This window comes from Apis mellifera, linkage group LG5 (assembly GCF_003254395.2).
Source record: "Apis mellifera strain DH4 linkage group LG5, Amel_HAv3.1, whole genome shotgun sequence".
In the NCBI taxonomy this organism is placed as follows: Eukaryota; Metazoa; Arthropoda; class Insecta; order Hymenoptera; family Apidae; genus Apis; species Apis mellifera.
In genome coordinates this window covers 260,006-281,772 of record NC_037642.1, presented here as the reverse complement: position 1 = coordinate 281,772, position 21,767 = coordinate 260,006, and the positions used below count along the sequence as shown (strand labels likewise).

The 21,767-nt window shown below is 19.2% G+C and overlaps 2 protein-coding genes across 9 annotated transcripts in view; both read left to right on the top strand.

Annotated features, from left to right (window-relative positions):
* LOC724831 overlaps positions 1 to 14,512 on the top strand; it is a 53,717-nt gene extending 39,205 nt beyond the window's left edge. For 6 of the 7 annotated variants that reach the window (XM_026440738.1, XM_026440737.1, XM_006572025.3 and 3 more), the window contains 4 exons: positions 1,778 to 2,056; positions 4,845 to 4,987; positions 10,821 to 11,093; positions 14,266 to 14,512. In XM_026440738.1, the coding sequence (XP_026296523.1) occupies positions 1,778 to 2,056; positions 4,845 to 4,987; positions 10,821 to 11,093; positions 14,266 to 14,410 (840 nt within the window). In that variant the 3' untranslated portion in view covers positions 14,411 to 14,512. The remainder of the gene's footprint in view (positions 1 to 1,777; positions 2,057 to 4,844; positions 4,988 to 10,820; positions 11,094 to 14,265) is intronic. The other variant, XM_026440736.1, reaches the window with a different exon arrangement.
* A 3,459-nt stretch (positions 14,513 to 17,971) lies between these two features.
* LOC725529 (kynurenine/alpha-aminoadipate aminotransferase, mitochondrial) lies at positions 17,972 to 21,069 on the top strand. Of its 2 annotated transcripts, none has more exons than XM_026440894.1 (8): positions 17,972 to 18,324; positions 19,069 to 19,234; positions 19,358 to 19,544; positions 19,665 to 19,781; positions 19,912 to 20,235; positions 20,336 to 20,462; positions 20,538 to 20,743; positions 20,931 to 21,069. In XM_026440894.1, the coding sequence occupies exons 1-8, from the start codon at positions 18,267 to 18,269 to the stop codon at positions 20,997 to 20,999; spliced, it is 1,254 nt and encodes a 417-aa protein (XP_026296679.1). In that variant the 5' UTR covers positions 17,972 to 18,266; the 3' UTR covers positions 21,000 to 21,069. The 2 variants fall into 2 exon arrangements, with proteins under 2 accessions (XP_026296679.1, XP_026296678.1); XM_026440893.1 differs by having other exon boundaries at positions 18,210 to 18,333.
* The last annotated feature ends 698 nt before the right edge of the window (positions 21,070 to 21,767 follow it).

Below are 21,767 nucleotides of genomic sequence, written 5' to 3'. Positions count from 1 at the left end.
CTATGTCCGCAATTGTGTAAATATGCAATTGCCATTTATTCTCTTAATATAAATCTATGACAATAATAGATAATTTGTATAAAGAGTAAATTAATAAAAAATCTGTTTCGTTATGAATTATTATGAATTTAAAATGTCTCAACATCGAGGATAGATTTTTTTTTCTTTAGATTACAATTTGTGGAAAACAAAAATGAAATGTAAAACTATTGTTAGATAACTACATGTTAAATAATTACAATGATCAAAATTACAATGATAAATATTAAAAATGATATCAATATTTATTATAATTTTGGTCATTCAAAGATTTTTTTATTTTATATTTTTATATTTTTTTATATTTTATTTTTGTATTTTAGATCCAAAGAAAATTTTTGGTATTGAATTTAAAATATTTTAAATTCATTATAAGAAAGTAATTTTTTAATTTACATATATTTTGAATCTCACCTATTGCGTTGTGTTTATAAAAAGTAAATAATAGATAAGTGGTCGTAAGCTTATGTATATGAAATTATGGACGTATATATTGAGAAATTAGCAAAATCATTATTTGATGAACACTCTTCTGTTCCGAATAATTATTATATCTTGTTTTATTTCGCACAAAACTTAACAGTTCGATATTTTTGTAATTAATTTTTACTAATTCATTTTCGTAATTATGCAGTTTCGATTATTTTGATTATTAATAAAATTATTTATCATGAACAATTTTTTTTTGAGTTTTTTTTTTAATTTTCGTTTTATAAATATAAAATATTTATAAAAAAAAATTATACTATAGAATTTTTCATTGCATAATCTAAAAATTATCTAAATAATTATTTAAAAAACTTTCTTATTATTTTTAATATAATATAGAAGATTTTAATTTTTTCTACGCATTTAACCGTCGTCTAATTTTTGATATATTTAAAAAAAAATTGCAAATATTACATTTTCTCCTATTAAATTTCTCCACATATATGTCTATACATATCCAACCGTCATGGTTTTATGTAAATTGTGATTATTAATTATTTAGTTTTTATTACGTTTAAACAAAATAAAAGCAGCGCTCAAAGTATATAATGACTTGTTAAAAAAAAAAAAGCTACTTTCTTATAGTATCGTATAAAATATATAAATATAAATAATAAATATAAATAAATATAAATATATAAATATAAATAATAATAAATATATATAATATCGTATAAGAGATTTATATTAAATTATTTCAAATCTAATGCCACATTTGATATCATGGAATACAAAAATAAAATATAAAGTAATTTTTGACCGAAATTACAATAATAACATTATATTTGATATTTATCATTGCTTTTTTTATGAATATATAGTATAGAATAATATAAAATAAGTGTAATGATATAACATTAATTGAATATAAATTGTAATACATACTATATATATTTAAATAAATAAATAAAAATTAAATAATTAAATAAATAGCAATCGTATATTAATAATATTGTTTATTAGTATTATATATAACTATTTTATTATTTTTATAGGCGAAATTCTACGTAATAGCTGTAGTTTTTTTTTTATAATAATATTTTGAAAACTGCAATAAAAAATTATTCAGAATGATATCCTTGATAACATTTGTTAAAATTACAGTTATCCGCATAATTATTTATAATATATAAATAATTATTTTCTTTTTCTGTAATTTTGAAAGAAAGAAAGATGATAAAAATGATGAAAGATAATGGCACTGTTAATGTTAATATTAAAATAATTTACTTCTATTGTTATTGTTAAGGTAACTCAATCTCATTTGCCAAGAATTGGTCCGCGTTTTGCATCGATTGGAGGTGGCTATGAAGCTCTATTAACACCACCAACAAAGCAATCGAATTTGATACTTCCTGAAGAACAAAGAAGATGCAGTTCGGTAACATGTAGCAGCACTGGGAGTAGTTATCTCGAGAGAAGGGGATCTGTGATGCCAGTACCATGTTTGCCGCTTCATTCTACGTTTTCAACTAAATACACTATCCATGATGAACCCTGGGATCTTTATTATCCCATTGATATTCAAGTAAACATTCAAAATTATTCATTATTTCTTTTGTTATTAACAATTAAAATTATTTGTTAATTGTTAGTTTATTAATTATTGCTAGTTAATTAATTGGAGTGCAATAATGATGATATATAATTTATTATTTATTTTTTATTTTATTATTTTTAATTTATATTTTTATAATTTATGTACATAAGTGTATGATTTTAGCATTAAAAATAATTAAGTTATCGAATCATTTAGGCAAATTAAATAGTGTCACATTACTAATTGAATCAAAAAATACTTTAAATTGTATCCTCTTTTAGATTTTAATTATTTTAATTATTAAAAAAGATTTTAATTATTAAATTAATTAAAGCCAACAAGATTTTAATTATTTAAAATTGAAATTATTATACATTATATTAGTATAGTTATATTTAAATTAAATTGTTATAAAAATTTAGAAGCTGATAAAGAATAATAACAGATTAGTAAATATATACTAAATATATTTTATATGTACTATTAACTACTTTATCAATATGTTAAAAATATATGAAAATAAATCTAATAAATAAAGATTTATAAGATAAAATTTTTTTATACTTACTTTTTTATACTTACTTTTTTATACTTTATAAAGATAAAATTTTATATTATTAGGATTTATTGCACTTTTTTTACAATTTCTAAAATTTTACATCGATCGAATCTTTTAAAAACTTTATTCGTTAATTATTCTGAATACTCTATTCTTAGTACGAATATAATTTTGTATTAATACTTAATATTAATAAAAATCTAACTAAAAAAAATTTTTTGAATAATAATAAGTTGTCCAATTAATTTATTGATGAATGGATTCCGAATCCTACTAATATCCAATAAATTTATTCATTATTTCTAACTAAAAACTGAAAAATAAATTATAAATATATGTATATAAAATATTATATATTATAAAATATATGTATATAAAAAAAATAGAAAAAATGTCTATAATTGTTTAAAATGTGTGAATTTATAATTTATAATATAGTATAGTTAAAAATCCTGGATTCATTTTTTGTTTATAATTTATATAAACAGCAAAAATATATAATGAAATACCAATGATAAAGACAATTATATTGAACTAATTATTTGTGATACAAATGCATATATATAAATAGAATTTAATGGTATCAAAAGATTTTCAATATGTCGAAAACTTGAGATGAGTGGTGATAATATGTATTAAACATAAAAAAGTTAAACAAAGAAAAAATTAATACTGTATTATATTTTCAAACAATTATCTAAAATTTTACATGACATATAAATATATATAAACATTGATATACTGTATTATAATGATTTGATATAATATTTAAAATGTTGAATGAAAAATTCTGTAATTATTTAAATATAAAGATATATCTCATCGATTCTGAATAACTAATCCGAAATTACCTAGAAAGGGAAATTGTAAAATGCAGGCAATTTCCATATAATACAGTATTTTTATATAATATAGTATTATAGTAATATAGTATCTATATAATACAGTATTTATATTTAACATGATTTCGCTTTAATACGGTTCAAAAATTGAAGAAAATCCTCCTACAATAAATTTTGAAAATTAGACAAATCCTCAAACAATAAGGAATATAATGATAATTTTTAAAAATAAATACTATCTTATTCAATATTTTTATTCGAGCGTATATGTCAAATGTCATATCATTTGAGATAAATTAAATTAATTAATCAGAGAACGATTGCACAAATAAAAACGAAATTAAATATTTTATTCTAAAAAAAATAAAAAAATTATATTTAGTTGAACAATTGGAATTATATTTTTTAAATAAAAATTTTTCCATTAAAAAAGACAAAATTTTAAAGAAAATTTTATAAATGCTTAATTCCATACAATGAAATTTATAAAGATTTCTCAGTTAAAAGCAAATAATTGAAAGAGATTTTTTATAAAAAATAGAGCATAGAATTCAAAATATTGAAAACTTAAAAGATAAGAATTTGACTAAATGATGAAAAATGATAAATAATGATGAAAAAAATTATGTAAAATATTATATAATATTAGTATATAATATTTTTGATTAATTATTGTTTTAATAAATATTAATAAACATTTTTCTTAGTTATAAAATGAAAATAATATAGTTTTTTTTTAAGTTTTGGAATCTAATTTAATTTTTTGTATTAATTCTTCATTTCATAAAACACGAATTCTCATAATATGGTATTTTTTAAGAACCTGATGACTTTATATATTATCACAAGAATTGCCTGTATATACAAAACAAGATTTTGAATAATTTTTTCTTATACATATACTTAATTTTTATTTATTAGAAACTTAACTCCTTTGGATTCTCGGAATCTAAAAATGAAATATAATTTTTGAAATTACAATAAGCAAAGTGATAAAATCTATATAAAAAATGAATATATATATATATATATTCATTTTTTATATATATATATACATAATTTATATATTATATGGATATATATCCATATAATATATTCATTTTTTATAAAAAATATTTCAAAAATTAAGAGTAACAGTCGATTATATGTATAGAAAAAAGTTGTATAAAATTTTGTTTTCTATAATATATTTAAAAATCATTATATATAAAAACAAATATAAAAACATATTTAATAAGATCACTGGTAAAAATTGTTTACAATTTCTCGTTTTTTATTATTTAAAAATCATCGAAATCGATGAATCTTCTTTATATACTATATATAATTATCAGCATTTCATTCTTCGTTATAATTTTTGATAATTTATTTTTAGGTAATTCAACCAACTCCAGAACTTTCTCCATGCACAAGCGAAGCAGGTCTTTATGCAAAAAACGTGATGATCACAGGGATTAACGGTAAAAGAGCACCATTGGCTTCTATGGGCAGTGTTGATCCTCCAGAAGCAGATTCGAGGTTATCGATATATTTATATAGAATACATATTATATTTATATAGAATACATAATTTTGAATAAAATTTTAAAAGATCTGGTTGGTCGATAATTTTGGAAAAATAGTAGAGAAGAAAAGATTCAAATATAAAATTTTCGATTTAACTAATTATTATTTTCCAAGATATTAATAAAATTCATATATTATTATCTATCTAGATATTATTAATATAAATTAATCTTTGCTATAAAAATAACGTCATCGATTGTCGAATAACCATTGATATTATTATATGTTAAAAAGTATCCTAAAAATATGAAAACATTGATTAATTTGAAATTTCTGAAATAATTTCAGACAATATTTTTTTTTTGCAGAAAGTTTTGTTTAGATTTTATTAACAAGTTATTAACAAAAAATATTGATCAATCAAAGCATGAGATTGGTTGAACTATATTAACTACATGCTATTAATCGAATTCAATAGTAAATAAACTCAAGTAATATGTCGAAAAAAAGCAACTTAATATATCAGAATATATAAATATTCCTTTACAAAAAAAAAAATTATATAGAATTATATTATTCTTATTCTATCTTAACAACAAATAAATTAATTAATTGTTATTTGCATAAGATTGATAAATCTATTTTAAAATGAATAATGCAAAATTTTGATATAAAATAATGAATATGAACTTTCTAATGTCTATATATATATATATATATATATATATATATATATATATATATATATATATATATATATAATTTATATTAATTTAAATTAATAATTTATACAAATAGTATTTAATTAGAGTAAACGATAAAAAGTAATGATAAAAAGTAAACTACTAAACAATAAATAACAATTTATATCAAATTAAAAAATATTCATAGTTCATCGATTAAATAAATTAAATTCAGTTAATCGCGAAAAAATTCAATTCGAATTTTGAAATGTATTTAAATCGATATTTTTTGTTTGAAATTGTGGAATCTTTAAAAATATTCTCATATTCATATTTTTGGAACATTGCAAATATTATATCTATATGATATTCCATGTAAAATTGTGAAAACTATTTTAGTATTATTAATTATCTTGTGATTGAAAAAAAATATAATAACATAATCTAATTCAAATCTACATCTGAATAAAAGTATTTAATAAATCAAATATATAATTTGATTTTTGATCGAATGATTAGATTTTTTGAACAACAAAATTAAAATAAAATAACATAACATAGCTGAAATAAATAGTAACATAATAAAAATTATTGAAAGAAAATAGAAATAGATATGTTTGTGAATTATAAAATATATGTAACTTTTAAAGACAATTATGAAAAACAATGACGTAATATATAGATGTAATGTTACTATATTATAGATTCATAATTTATAATATTTATCGTTGAAATTTTATTATGAAACATTCTATAAATGCAGAAATTGATATCGCTATAATATCATCGACAGTCAACGATGAATAATTATTATAAATAAAACAATTTGTAACAAATGCATAAATATATTGACTATGTATACACAATATTTAATAATGTAATAATATTTAATAATAATGCTAAAAGTATTGTAAAAAATGCATAAGTATATTGGTTATATATGAACAACAATATTCAATATATAATGTTAAAAGTATTTATAATTATTAATATCTTGGAATATAAAAATAATATTAAAATTGTATATTTTTTCATTCTTCTTTTGTTATTACTCTTTTTTTTCTCTTCGTATCATAAATTTCATGATTTTTCAGAATTACAGCTAAAAAAGTCTTTGTAGATAATTTACATATGGAACTTTTGAAATTATTATTTTATTTTTTGTTGATAATTTTATTAAAATTTGATCTTAATATTGATTCGTTATATGTGCATTTATGCACATATATGTAATGTCGTAACGCACAAAAGTGCATAAGAGAACTCTTATATATATAAATATAATGTGTGTATAAAGCAGGTAAGACAAGTTAAGGTTTGTAATATTTCAAGTACAACAAGACTGTTATACAAAATTAAAATTAAAGCTTTTCAACTGATTTTTAATCAATTATACCAAGTCAAAATGAGTCTCTCATAAAAAAACTAACTTAAAAAAAATACAAATTCCAAGTAAAAAAACTCCGAAAAGTATATAACATAGACAAGATAAAAAATAACTTCAATCAATGATATACCCACATCAAATAGATTCACATCGTTGGAAATACTAAATAATTGTAAAATACTAAAAATATTAATATACTATATATAAACTTCTATATTTATAAAAACTTCACTGCTGCTGCCGATATTTCTAAAAGATATACAAACTATGATGAAGTCACTGGAAACTATCATTAATAAAAATAAATATACCTCAAAAGCAAAGAATGATAAAGTAAAAATTCTTCCTAAAAATGCAGAGGCGTACAAAAATTATGAAATATTTGAAAATACTAAATTTTACACGTACAAAATTTCAAAAAGCAAAGAGCATATAAAAGTTACATAATATATATCATTCAGTCAGTTTGGAATTGAAGGAAGGGTTACTGACATTGGATGAGGTAATAAATATATTTAACATCAAACATAACAAAACCTATCAGCCATTGTCATTATTCTTTATTAATCTAAAACAGAAACATAATAATAAAGAAATATATCAAATAAAGTGCTAATGAACTGCATTCAAATTATCCTATAAAAAAAAAAAAGAAATAATATGATGCAAAAAATGTCAATAATACGGACACACAACTATATTACAATTGTAATTATATTTCAGTTCATTATATTTTATCGCTATGTGAAAGTGATTATCCTGTCAACTTTATTAAGACTGTCCAATTTATAAGGAGTTGCAACAACATAAATTTCTAAGACCGAGAAAATACAAAATAATTGATCAATAAAACATGAATACAATATATCAACAATGAATGATCTTTTTTTTAGTTATGCAGAAATATTCCAACGTACATATTACCGATAAAAATAATATTGTAAACAATCTTAACATTTTCATACAAATCATAGAAAAATCCTTCAGTAAATTAAAGCAAATTATAATAAGATAAAAATAAATCAGCCACTTGCTATTCCTACTGATAAGCAATAATAACAAAAATGATGATAAATTCTTATAAAACTGTAATATATCAGTTTATAGAATGCGAACAGACTTATGCGTCGCAAGCATTAATTAAAAATTTTCATCATTAATTAAAAAATTCAAATTGTATTCATTACGAAAAATCATTTCACTGAAAAAAATTATTTAAAAATAAGAGAATGACGAGGATATAGAACGCAACATTCGAGCAACATAGTGATATAATAATCAAATTTAATATAAAATATCATGTATTCTCAACCTGTAACCACGATTTCCTACAATCAATGAACATTTGAATATTGACATAGTTATTGTTGTTATTATATCAGTAGTATATTGAATTCACTTAAACAATTTCCAAAGAAGATTTTAATATCTTTTTCATAAGTTCGAATAATAAGTTCTTAACAAGAGGTTCAATGCAAAAAATAACTTTTGAGATTCGAGAATTACAAATACAAGAGATACAACATTTCTACAAAGTTTATGAACAAACAATTAAAACACATAAACACCAGAGAATTTTACTGGCTTACTGATATGAATAAAATACCAAATCTACTCGATTTTTATGATTGCTAAAAGTCTCTTACCTCATTATATTCTAGTATTCATCTGATCATTTATCAATACAACAATAATTAAAACGCAACAATAACAATAAATACACAAACTGAACACTGCTTCGTTAAATCAATGTCTCTGCTGATCTTCCACTAAAAATAGAAAATGACATAGAGAAAGTAATAGAATATTTTACAAATTATATTATAAAAGCAGCTAAATCCGCAATTCCTACAACAGTTCAGTATATTTATGTCAACTATTCAAAATTCATCATATCGCTAAAAAAAAAAGGCTAAGAAGAACGTGGCAAAACATTAGATTTCCTAACAACAAAAGATTATTGAATAAAACAACCAGAAAATTCACCCGATTATTAGTAGTATATAAAAATGAATTCAAGTATTTAAACCTGACAACTAAAGACACCGACTAATTTTTTTTGGAATCAAAAGAATCACAAAATCACAAATGAAGATTTGTTCATTCGGAAAGCAAGGATGCTAAGTTAAGAATTCTCAGAAAAAAATAGATTCATTCAGCATCTTTTTTATTAAAGCACTTAAATCCTTCCTCATAAATTCAAACAATAAAATCTGAAATTCAAGAGTACTTATAAATTCTTCACCCATTCACATCTGAAGAATTAATAATAAGAATTTTAATTAAAAAGACTCTATCTTAATCACAAGCAAAATAATCAAAAAGTTTCTTAAGAAAAATCTTAAAAATCATTATTAATTTGATACTCCTTGCTGCATATATGCATCAGACTTTTCTAATTAATGGAAAATTTCACATATAATAATTAACATATATAGTCATCACATGAAATATTATTATATTTCTATCAGTTTTTTACTAATTCTCTCAAAGCTATTCAAAAAATTGTTATTAAAACATATAGAATCTACGAATAAGTTCTAACTGAATAATATAATATATAATAAATATATAATATCGGAATATCAATTTGACTTTAGAAAACAATATTCGAATTTCCAACAATTTCATAGACCAATCATACAAAAAGATATCAAATCATAATGTTTTGCTTTTTTAGATATTAAATAAATTTACCATTTATGATATGTTGCAAAGATACATATGGCATATTGATATCTTATATAAACTAAAAAAGCTACTCTCGTATCCTCTCTATATCATATTGCAATCATACTTAATTAAAAAAAAATTCAAAATGCAGTATTAATTATCTCATTTAATTAATTCTGGAATTCAGGAACGTGGGAAATGTATTTGAATTCATTCTATATCTAATCTATACTGATATTCTAATTTTTTCAAAAGCAATAATATTTACAAATGACACAATAATTCTTGCCTCACACAATGATCTTTTCGAAGCCTCTAAAAACCTACAAAAACATTTGTGAATGCATAATTAATTACTTTAAAAATTAACATACAAATAAATGAAAATAAATAATATCGGTTCATATCACCTTTACTCTGCATAAAAGTATATATCTTCTATGAAAATTCATAAATCAATAATTCCATAAAAGAAAAAAGAAACTGAATACTTCGATATACAAAATATGCACAGTTTAATGATAAAAATGAAAAAACTATCCTGGTTATTAAAAAAACATTCTAAATTAAAATTAAAAAACAAATTATTAATATACAAGATTATTCTAAAATCTATCTGGATTTAGGAATTCAATTATAAGATACGGCTAGCAATTCGAATATCAAAATCTTACAAAAATTTTAATTAAAAACTCTTTGAAATTTCTATGGTAATATTTTGCAGTATGTTTTTAATGACATAATTAATGACACAATAACTTTACAATATCTACTATTAAACAAAAAATATTAAATTATAGCAAACGCCATGTATAGCTGTAATATAGTTACTACAGCATAAAAATCCATTAGCTATAAAATTGGCTCATAGCGATTACAGATTAAAAAGATAGCCTTTTAAATTAATTAAATCTAATATTATCGCAATAATTATAATTTTCTCTTACTTATAAGATTTCATAAATACAATGATCTATATATAATCATTATAAGTTATTTCACATTTCACAATACAATATTAATAAATTTACTTATAATTTCACGAGAAAAATTGATTGTAAATACTTTAAGTCATTAAATATATAAATATATATATTTATAGTTTCAATTATTCAAGGTCTCTTGGTTCCGACTCGGTCTTCCTAAGAAACGATGAACAAGAAGAGTGTCTCGACACAGAGGATGAAGTGTCTGGATTTTCGACCGATTCTGAAACAGCCGGGCCAAGTTGTCGACGGTTTCTTCGAGTACCCTCGAAAAAGAAGAAAACAATTGAAAAATGGGATGGTTGTGCTGGATGTGTTCCTAGACGGCGATCTGGAGGCAAACTTTGTCAAGCTTGTCATAGTATTAGTGCAGCTGTTGAAACCTCTAGGTATATTTCTTAGTAAAATAATTTAATAATTATTTAAAAAATGAATGCATTTTCGATTTCGATAATTGTTAAATATGTTTTAAAAAATATATACTTTGAATAATACTTTAATTTTTGTATATTTTATATATTTATATATAATCGTCATTTGACTTTTAAATAATATTTTTAAATAATATGCAAAAAATTTTTAGAATAGAATGATACGAAATTCTAATGAAAATTAAATCCTCCTCTTTTCCTTTCTCCATATAAAATATTATAGTAATATTTGTGAATTTAAAATGAAATATAATTGGAGAAAAAATTACATAAAATTAGATAAAATTTATATAAAATATATCTCGAAGTATAATATTATTTCATTATTATCATTATTATTCATTTTATTATTATTCTCATTATTATTTTGGATAGACTTCTAGCAATCCATTGACTCGAAATAAAGAGAGGGATGTGATTATCAAATATAAAATTTTAGTTTCAAGTATTTATTATTTTCGAAAATAATAATGAAAAACTTTCAGTATTGTATAATGAATTCTATAATTCTATAAAAATATTCTATAAAAATTAATGCAATCATCTTCGTTGAAGATTATGAAACATTTTCGTGAAAATTGTTGTCATTAAATATTTAATAATTTTGATATTTATAAGATATTCGATATAAAATTTTTAATTGTTTTCATTAAAAATTGAAAATATTAGCTTTCTCATTGGCCTTCACTTTTAAGTTCTAAGAAAATTTAATTTCTTCAATCTATTATGGAAATCAAATCTATTATGGAATCATTTCTACTGAAAGCGAAACAATAATTGTTATTATTATACTTTTACTAATATTAAATACTTTTACTAATATTATTTTTTTCTCATTTATAAAATATTTTTATATTCTCATTTTTTAAGATATTGTATTTGACATTTTATTAATTAAATATGTTTAATTTTTTAAGAATAAATGATCAAATTTTTCATAGATTATAAATCGAAATACTAAAATTTATATATTTAAATATTAAAATTGATGTAAATATCATCGATAGTTACTCGATGATGATATAACAATAAAGATTATTATATTAGTAATATTTAAATAGACTGTCATTCAATATATTAGTATCATATGTATAATTTTTCATTATATTTCGTTCTTCATTCATATTTTAGAAATAAATAAATATCCAAAAATTAAAATTTTAAATAAAATTCACTCCCTCTTTTTTGCCATCTTTTTAAATTTTGTTTTATCTTTCGGAAATATAATTTCATTTTTTTTATAATTTAGTAACGATATTAAAAAAAAGATTTTTAATTGGAAAATAATTAGAATTTTTGTCAGTCGAAAATTATTTAAAAATTCTTTAAAAATTAAATTTAAATTTAAATATTAAATTATATATTATAATATTTAAAAAAAATATTAAACGTTATTAAATAAATATTACATTAAAAAATAGGTATTCAATCGAAAGATTCTATAATGTCGATTATGCATAATTGCAATAATGATGAATCGTAATAAAAAAATTATTCTTTTTATATGATTTACTATTTTATTCAATTTTGAATTAAAAATCGTTTTAATATTTTTCTTAAAAATGTTTAAAAAATTTGATACTATACAGTAAATTTGTATCAAACAAAATAATTTTTCGTAAAAAATATAAAAATATATAAAAAATTATATATATTTATAGTTTTATAAATTCTATATTTTTTTAAACTTGTGCATTTCAATCAACTATTCAAAATCTCAAGTAATTATAACTGAGCACTATTCTATTCAGGAACTTTTCACTTGTTTTTTAAGAATTTGAAGCTTATAATGTTTTTAAAACATTCTTTTACATAATATTTACTTTTGTACTTTTTTATAAAAATTATATTTATAAATATTGGTTTTTAAAAACCGAAGAGAATAATTTGGTTTCCAAATTTAAAAAAAAGATATGAAAAACTTTTTAAAAATCAAATACAGTGAATTATAAAACAGAAAATAAATTATTTTTTATTAATTAATATTATGTACAAAAATTTTTAAATTGATTCTCAAATTGATGGCTTCATTTTGAGAAAAGAACTCATAGTAGATTACCTTTCCAATCCCACCAAATGAATAAAAAAACTTTTTTCGGTCGAAGTCCAGGCTTCGCGACAGTTAAACATCTATTGGCCCAAATCAAGTGCATTTTCGATGCACAGTTTAATACAAATGTTCAAGTCTCCAGTGACAAATCTCTTTAAAAAAGGATCCTTTTATGTCGCTGGAGAAGAAAATCGCACATAAGGCCGGTCTCCGTCAATGCTATGGAACTCAAACTTTACATCGATTGATATCCTATCCTGATCAGATTTTCTGTTGTCTTGGAAATGTTAGTGCATTCACTATCTCGCGTACACTATATCGCAGATTTTCAACGAATTTGGCCTTGATAAAATCGCGTTGCTGCTGGATGGCCTTCATTTTTCAAGTCAAAACTGCCAGCTTTAAATCTCTTAAACCAATTATGAATGGACAATATCGTAATTGTAGTACCATTCCCATAAACAGTACAAATCTCTGTAGTATCATTTGGACTATCATCTTTTTTAAAGCAATAAAGCATAATATGTCGCAAATGCTTTTTTTGGCTATCCATATTAAATGGTGTAGAAAAAAGTTTAAAAAGAGACTGTCACCAACGAAACATACTTTAAAAATTTTTTGGGATAACTGAAACCAATGCCATAATAGATAAGCCTACATGTTCATATAAAAATAACCAGTTAAAGTCATTCCTAATGTGATGCGAAAGAAATTTATGGGATATCTATTATATTATATATTATATATTATGAACTGTTAATGTAGTAATAACATATATAACCCAATCAGAATCAATATCAATAAAATCTTTTTTTTATAACAATTACTTATAATATAATACAAATTATAACAATTACAGTATCGTTTTAATCTTTTATAACTATTACAAGAATCGAAATCGATATCTTAACCATTTCTAATTTTTGATTTTTAATAAATAAATATTTTTATATTATTATTTTTAAAAATTCCATAATTATTTATTCGTTATTATTTTATTCATTTATTTTAAATTACTTATAATTTATTTTAAAATTATTTATAAATAATTTTAGATATTTTTTGTTGTAATAATAACAGGTCTCAGACAGTTTCTACGAGCACCAGCAGTCAGACTAGTCTCGGTTCTCCTCCGTGTTCACCAACTATCGAACTCAGACATAGACCACCACCGACACCATTGCCATCAAGTCCACCTATTTGGTCTCAAGAAACGCTCTTTTAATTCTCTAAAAACTTGCCGTTTTCATAAATGATTAGTAACCGCACAAATATATTCCTTTCATAAGAAAAACGAACAAAGAAAATGAAGAACAACTGTAAAAAATAATTGATAAAATAATTTTGACTATATTAAATGAAATTACAAAAACAAAAAATACAAAATTATTATTATTAATGCAATCAAATCTAAAAATGAGAAAAAAGTATTTAAAAGAAGAAAAGAAGAAGAGAAAAGAAGAAAAAAAAGTTGATATAAAAAAAAAAAAAATTATGAAAAGATAAAATTATAAAGAAAAAATCTAACGAAAAAAATAACAGAATTTTGGAAAAACAAACAATACAAAAAGAAATTATGAATTTTGTAAAAAAAAATACAAAAGAGACAAATATAATTAGATATATAGAGAATAATAGAAAAAATATAAATATCAAAGCTTTATTAAAATAAATAAAAAGAAAAGAATGTGCAAAAAATCAAGTCCAGTTTTTGTTTAAGACAAAAATAAAATAATACAAGCTTCATGAGAAAAAAAGAAAAAAAAGATTGAAGTTAATCAAAAATGTAATAAAAAAATATAAAAATATAAAAACATTTGTGCAGTAAGATTTACGATATAAAAAAACAAAAACAAAATCAAGAGACTAATTAATCGTTAATAAATTATTGTAAAAAAAGAAAATGGTAGCATGTTATAGATAAATATTGTAAATAATAAACATAAAAAAAAGAAAATGAAGAAAAGAATTTGAATTCGTTTTTTTTTTTCGTATTCAAAAGAAATGTCAAAATTTATTATATTTGAATGAAGAAAAAAGAAAAACTCAAAATTTGAAAAAAATGTTGATATAATTGTTAAAAAAAAAACACTTTAATTTTTATTGATTATCTATTATTTTGATTTTTAATATTTATCTAATATTTATCTTTTATTTATGTACGTATAATATGCATAATTAAAAATATAAATTATATTAATTGAGTCGAAAATTTGAGAAACAAACAAATAAAAGCTATAAAATTTATTGAAGTTGAAAAAATATTTCTTTTAAATCAAACAATTGTATAATAAAATAATTAAATGTATAATATATAATATAATCAAATAATCATATGAACATTTTACATTAAAATAAAATCATTACAGAAAAAAGATTGTTTGATTTAAATTAATTTATAGCCAAATGATTAATACTTAATAAATTTCATAATATAAACAAAAGATTATACCGTCAAATATGCTTCTTCTACTTCTAATAAAATCGAAAATATTCAATTTCAAATTTTTTTTCCAATTTTAATTTTTCATGCTTGTCTCATTAATTAATTAATGAGCTTTAATGACTGCCAATTCAAAAGCAGAAATTCTTCGTATATGTGTGTATGATTTGTGATATGAGAATATGTATAAATATACGGATATGTATAAATGTTCATATAAATATAAAAAATTTGAAAAATCAAAGCTAATTGAAATGCGTTTATAATTTTTAACAATTTGATTCTGAATAATTATACTTATGTTTTTTTAAAAATTTATTGTTATTGTTATTATCATTTTATTGTTATTTTTAAATTTTGATTATTATGTTGATTTATGTATTTCTTTATTGATTCTTTTCTTTTTATTATTTTATTATTTTTCATTATATTATTTGTTAATATTATTTTTAACAATCTATTTTAAATGATCTTATGAAAAAGAAAATAATATAATAACATAAAACAAAACATATAATTTAATAATTATATTGCAATATAGAAATTTTGATGTCTTTTTGCTGAATTTTCTTCTATTTTCATTTAGATAATTTATCACGCAAAAAATAATTAGAATGAATCAAAAAAGATAATATAATATAATTAATAATTTTGTTCAATAAATAGTTATAGTGATAACACTCAATCTTTGTCACCGTAATTATAATAAAGAAAGAAATTATTTAAGGCAATAAAAAAAAACGAAAATTAATGTCTATTAAAAAATCAAAAAATAATTAATAATGATATACAATTTAATAATTGAAAGAAAAAAATAATAAAAAATAAAAGGATAAACAAAAAACATAAATTAGAAAAGAAAAAAAAATGCAAGTGATATAACAATAAAAATATAAAATACAATAAATAAGAAAATAATAATGCAGAGAAAAGAAAGTTATTATAATTATGATTATGAGTGATTATGAAAAAAAAGTTCTATTAATCATTCGCAATGTTTTGAATAAAAATCTTTTCTGATGTACGAACAATAAAACTTTCACTATTTCTTATTATCATTTTCTTTCATTATGCCTTCCTTTCATGTAAATTTTTATTTTCTGTTATAATAAACATTTAATTAATAAACATTTTTACAAATTTAAAAATATATTCATATATATTATTATTATATATTATATATTTAAAATTTAATATTTAATATATATTATTATATTAAATATTAAAATATTTATTATAATTTATATTTTATTATAATTATAATTTGATTAAACATTTCATTGAATATATATATATATATTTATTAAATATTAAAATATTTATTATAATTTATATTTTATTATAATTATAATTTGATTAAACATTTCATTGAATATATATATATATATTTTAATATTTTTCTTTGCTTGTTAAATTTATTAATTATAAAAATGAACGTGAAAAAAGATAAAAATAAACAAATAAGAAAATGACATTATCTACTTATGTTAAAATTTATAATTTAAACTAATTTAAAATAATTTAAAATAAATTAGAATTAATAGTTTTGTATTCAATGTGAATATATGTATTTTTTTGTATTATTGAATATTTTATCTTTTAGATAATTTTTAATTATTGAAATATGAGCAAGTAATGATAATAATAAAAGTATTTTTTCTCTTTCTATACATATATTATTTTATAATGAGAATATATTTGATTTATACTGTTTATAACAATAATTCTGATAATTAATCAATAATCTTTGCAATTAATAAATAATAGAATAATCATTTTCTTTATTATATCTCTTTTCTCAAATATGAAATAAAATATATTGAATATAAAAAATTAAAATAACATTCTCTGTTACTTTTATTTAATATTTTATATTTTTTTTATTATCATGTTAGTTATATAAATTTTTATTGATTATAATCAATATAATTAATTTATATATATAAATAATATAATTAATTTATATATATAAATAATATAATTAATTTAAATAATTGATAAATTGAAAAATAATAATAGTTAAATTTATTTTAAAAAAAGAAAAAAATTCTATATAATTTGTATATCTACATAATTATAATATTTTATATAATTTTTAAATATTAATTATCTTATAATTTTTTTAATTATATATATAATTATATATATATATATATATATATATATATATTTAATCAATTAATTTATATTTTAAAACTATTTTTAAAAATTTTTTCAATTCATAAATAATATATATTTATATTTACTAGAAATTCAATATACATTTATTATATTTATTTTATGCTATTTAAAATTATGACGTGTATATATTATCAATGTAAAATGATAACCTACAATATTAATACTGATAAAGATAATTTTTATTTACATCGTAGTCGAGCAAAATTAATCTTTTAATTATTTTCGAGACACTCATTTAACATTAATAATATAATATAGATTTGTGAAGTTTCAATTAGAATGTGAATTAAAAAGTTTATAAGCTATTAATTTATCAATTTTATAATTAATAAAATTAATAAAATCTAAATTAAAAGATTAATTATCAGTTAATAAAAATTAAAAGCTGATTTAATTAATTAAATATTAATTTTTAAGTAACTTATTTTAAATAAATAAATAAAAAATAAAACAGAAAATGAATTTTGAAAGATTTTTTACGAACATTACAAATAGGCGAAAATCAAGTATTCTTCGTGAGTGGGATAAAAAGAACATTTTTCATATTTTAAATTTTTTAAAAAAGCTTTTATATTATCGTAGTTATATCAATTAAAATATTTATTTTTTTCAATAATTCATAATATTATATTTATTTTTAATTTTTAAAAATAATTATATGTAATAAAATTAATATAAATATATGTAAAAAATATATATAAAATATTAATATTTTTGTGAGATATCTTTGATATCTCGATAGATTGATTATAGAAATTGTTAGAGAAAATACATAAAATTTGATATATAGTTTATTTGACATATCAAATAAATTTGATATATCAAAAATATAATTAGAATCTAATTATTAAGTTATAAGTTATAAGTAATTAAATTTGTGTTAAATGAAGCAAGATATATATAAAATGAAACAACTCCATTTCTGTTCATCACTATCTCGTTTCGTTTCATTTAATATAAACTTAAATTGCTTATAACTCAATAAATAAATCTGATATTTTTGTATAATAAATATATTGTATTTGTTTTAATCTCTAAAAATCGATTTAAAAAATATAAATTTATAAAATAAAGTTAATATGTTCATGAATATTTTATATATATTAATATAGTAATAAATATATATATAAATATGTATGTATGTATATACATATATATATATATATATATATATATATATATATATATATATATTCAGAAGTTTATATATATTATATACATTTATATTTATTTTATCATAATTTTTATATATAATATAGCAATAAAATTTTTGGAAAGTAAGAATGCAATAAGTCTAGCTAACGGAATGCCAAATGCAAAGATGTTTCCTTTCAAAGAGATCTCTGTAATATACAAAGATGGAACAAAAGTAAAATTAATTGGAGAAGAATTGTCTTGGTCACTTCAATATGGTCCCTCTCAAGGGTAATTTTTTAAATAAAAAATAAAAATAATGCAAATTTATTTTATATTTTTATTTTTTCATTTTTCTTTTTCTTTTTTTTTTTTTTTTAATGTAATAATTATTAACTCTTTTTATAATTTAAGATACTTACCATTATTAAAAAAAATGAGAGAATTTCAAAAACATTGGCATAAACCAATGTATAATGATTGGGATGTACTTTTCACATCTGGATCGATGGAAGGATGTAGCAAAGTTTTCGAAATGACTTTAGAAATTGGCGATTCTGTAATGATACAAACACCAACTTATGATGGAATTTTGAATGCAGTAAAACTTTTAAAATTTGTTTTAACTTATTATTTATAACATTACATTATAAATTTAATTTTTTTTTATTATTTTTAATTTTATTTAATTTAATTTTATAATATTATTTAATATTTTTAGCTTAGACCATTAATGCCAGAATTAATTGAAATTTTACAAGATGAAGATGGTGTAATTCCAGAAAACATAATGAAAATTTGCAAAAATAAACAATATAATAATAAACCATTACCAAAAGTAAGTTCTTAAAAAATAAAAAAAATCATTTCTGTATTTATTTATTTTTTATTCATTTTATAATTAAAATTTATATTATTATCGTAATGGAAAAAAATCTCTTTATTTATTTATTTATTTACTTTTTTAGATTCTTTATCTAAATCCAACAGGAGCCAATCCAACAGGAACAATTTTAACAGAATACAGAAAAAGGGAAATTTATAAATTAGCTGAAACTTACAACTTTTTAATCTTGGAAGATGATCCTTATTGTTTCCTTCATTTCATCGATAAAAAACCTATAACATTTTTAGAATTAGATACCAAAGGACGAGTAATACGTTTGGATTCTTTTAGTAAAATTCTTAGTGCTGGACTTCGATTAGGTGTTGTTACAGCACATAAAGAATTTATTAAAAAATTAACTACACATATGGAAACAACAAGTATCCATGCTTCTTCTTTATCGCAAGTAATTTAACAATTTCACGTAAATTTAAAATATTTCAAAAATGAAAATAATTTTAATAAACAAATATTTTATTACTCATGAATTATTATTTTTTTTATAGATTTTATTATTGAAATTATTGAATTCATGGAATTTGCAAAAATTGCAACAACACTTCAATGAAATACAGAATTTTTATCGTGAGAGACGAGATATTACACTATCTTTGATTGAGAAACATCTTACAGGTATTTCTTTTATTATTTGTTGGTAAAAATTTAAAAAAATTTTTTTTAAATCAAAATATATATTTAATTTTATAGGATTAGTAGAATGGAATGTTCCAAAAGGTGGGATGTTTATCTGGATAAAAGTAAATAAAATAAAAGATGTAATGGAATTGACAAACAAATGTATTTCCCAAGGAGTTTTTCTTATTCCCGGTCATGCATTTTATTATGATTATTCGAAACTTGAACAACATCTCAGAATTTGCTATAGTTACGCGACGCCAGAAGAAATTGATAAGGTTCTTATTTTCTTTAATTTCAATTTTTTGATTTATATTAATTTTATATTAACTATTATTTTAATTTTAAATTTAATTTTATTATTTTATTATGATTGTCTCTTTATAATTTTTATAATTTAAGTGGTTTGTAAATTTCTTTTTTCTATTATTTTAATAAATTTTATTGCAGTTTTATTATTTTCAGGCACTTTCAACATTAGCTATTTTGATACATAAAAAAATAAAAAAAATAGAAGAAAACGGAGTTATATAAATATATATATTATATTTTTGTTGCTTTAGTTGTCTATTTTTATATTTATAAAATTAAAAATTATAAAAATAAATATTATATTATTATATAAATATTATATTTCAAAATTTTTAATATTTTTAATATTTTTTATATAAAATATATAATATAATATAATTTCATATAAAAATATAAATGAATATAATTTAATTCTTTTCAGTAATGGTAATTTTTTTTTTATTAATAATGAAAATATATATAGTATTCACATATTAATATAGATATGATTAACAATTTATATCCTTATTAATTTTAAAAAAAAAAAATAAATTTAAATTATTCTATATAAGCAATTTATTTAACTTGATATAATAAAATAATATTAAAAATTAAATAACATCAATTATTTTTCATATCACAAAAATATTCACTTTAAAAGTTTTTAATAAAATAGCAAATTTTTATAAAAATTAAGATTTTGATATTTTCTTGATTCTAAAATATGTGTTAAATAATCTAAAAAATTAAAAATTATATTTTGTTAATAATATTTTCTATATTTCATTTCTATTTTGACGAATTTATATATCTTTATATCTTTATATATCTTTATATATCTTTAGTATATTGTATTTTATTCATTCTGTAATGTTTTTTATTTATTTGATAATGATCCAACTATTTATTAGAATATTCATACAGTTGCATAAGATTCATTAATTTAATTTGATAATTTAAATTTGTTTAATATCTATAAATTAAAAATGTGTTTTATTTTATAATGTTCAA

What these genes read in the sequence shown, in the direction of transcription:
- LOC725529 (XM_026440893.1), top strand. Translation starts at nt 18,267, where the DNA reads ATGAATTTTGAAAGATTTTTTACGAACATTACAAATAGGCGAAAATCA. An exon ending in CAATATGGTCCCTCTCAAGG is followed by an intron (nt 19,235 to 19,357) that starts GTAATTTTTTAA and finishes TTATAATTTAAG; the next exon opens with ATACTTACCATTATTAAAAA. An exon ending in ATGCTTCTTCTTTATCGCAA is followed by an intron (nt 20,236 to 20,335) that starts GTAATTTAACAA and finishes TTTTTTTTATAG; the next exon opens with ATTTTATTATTGAAATTATT.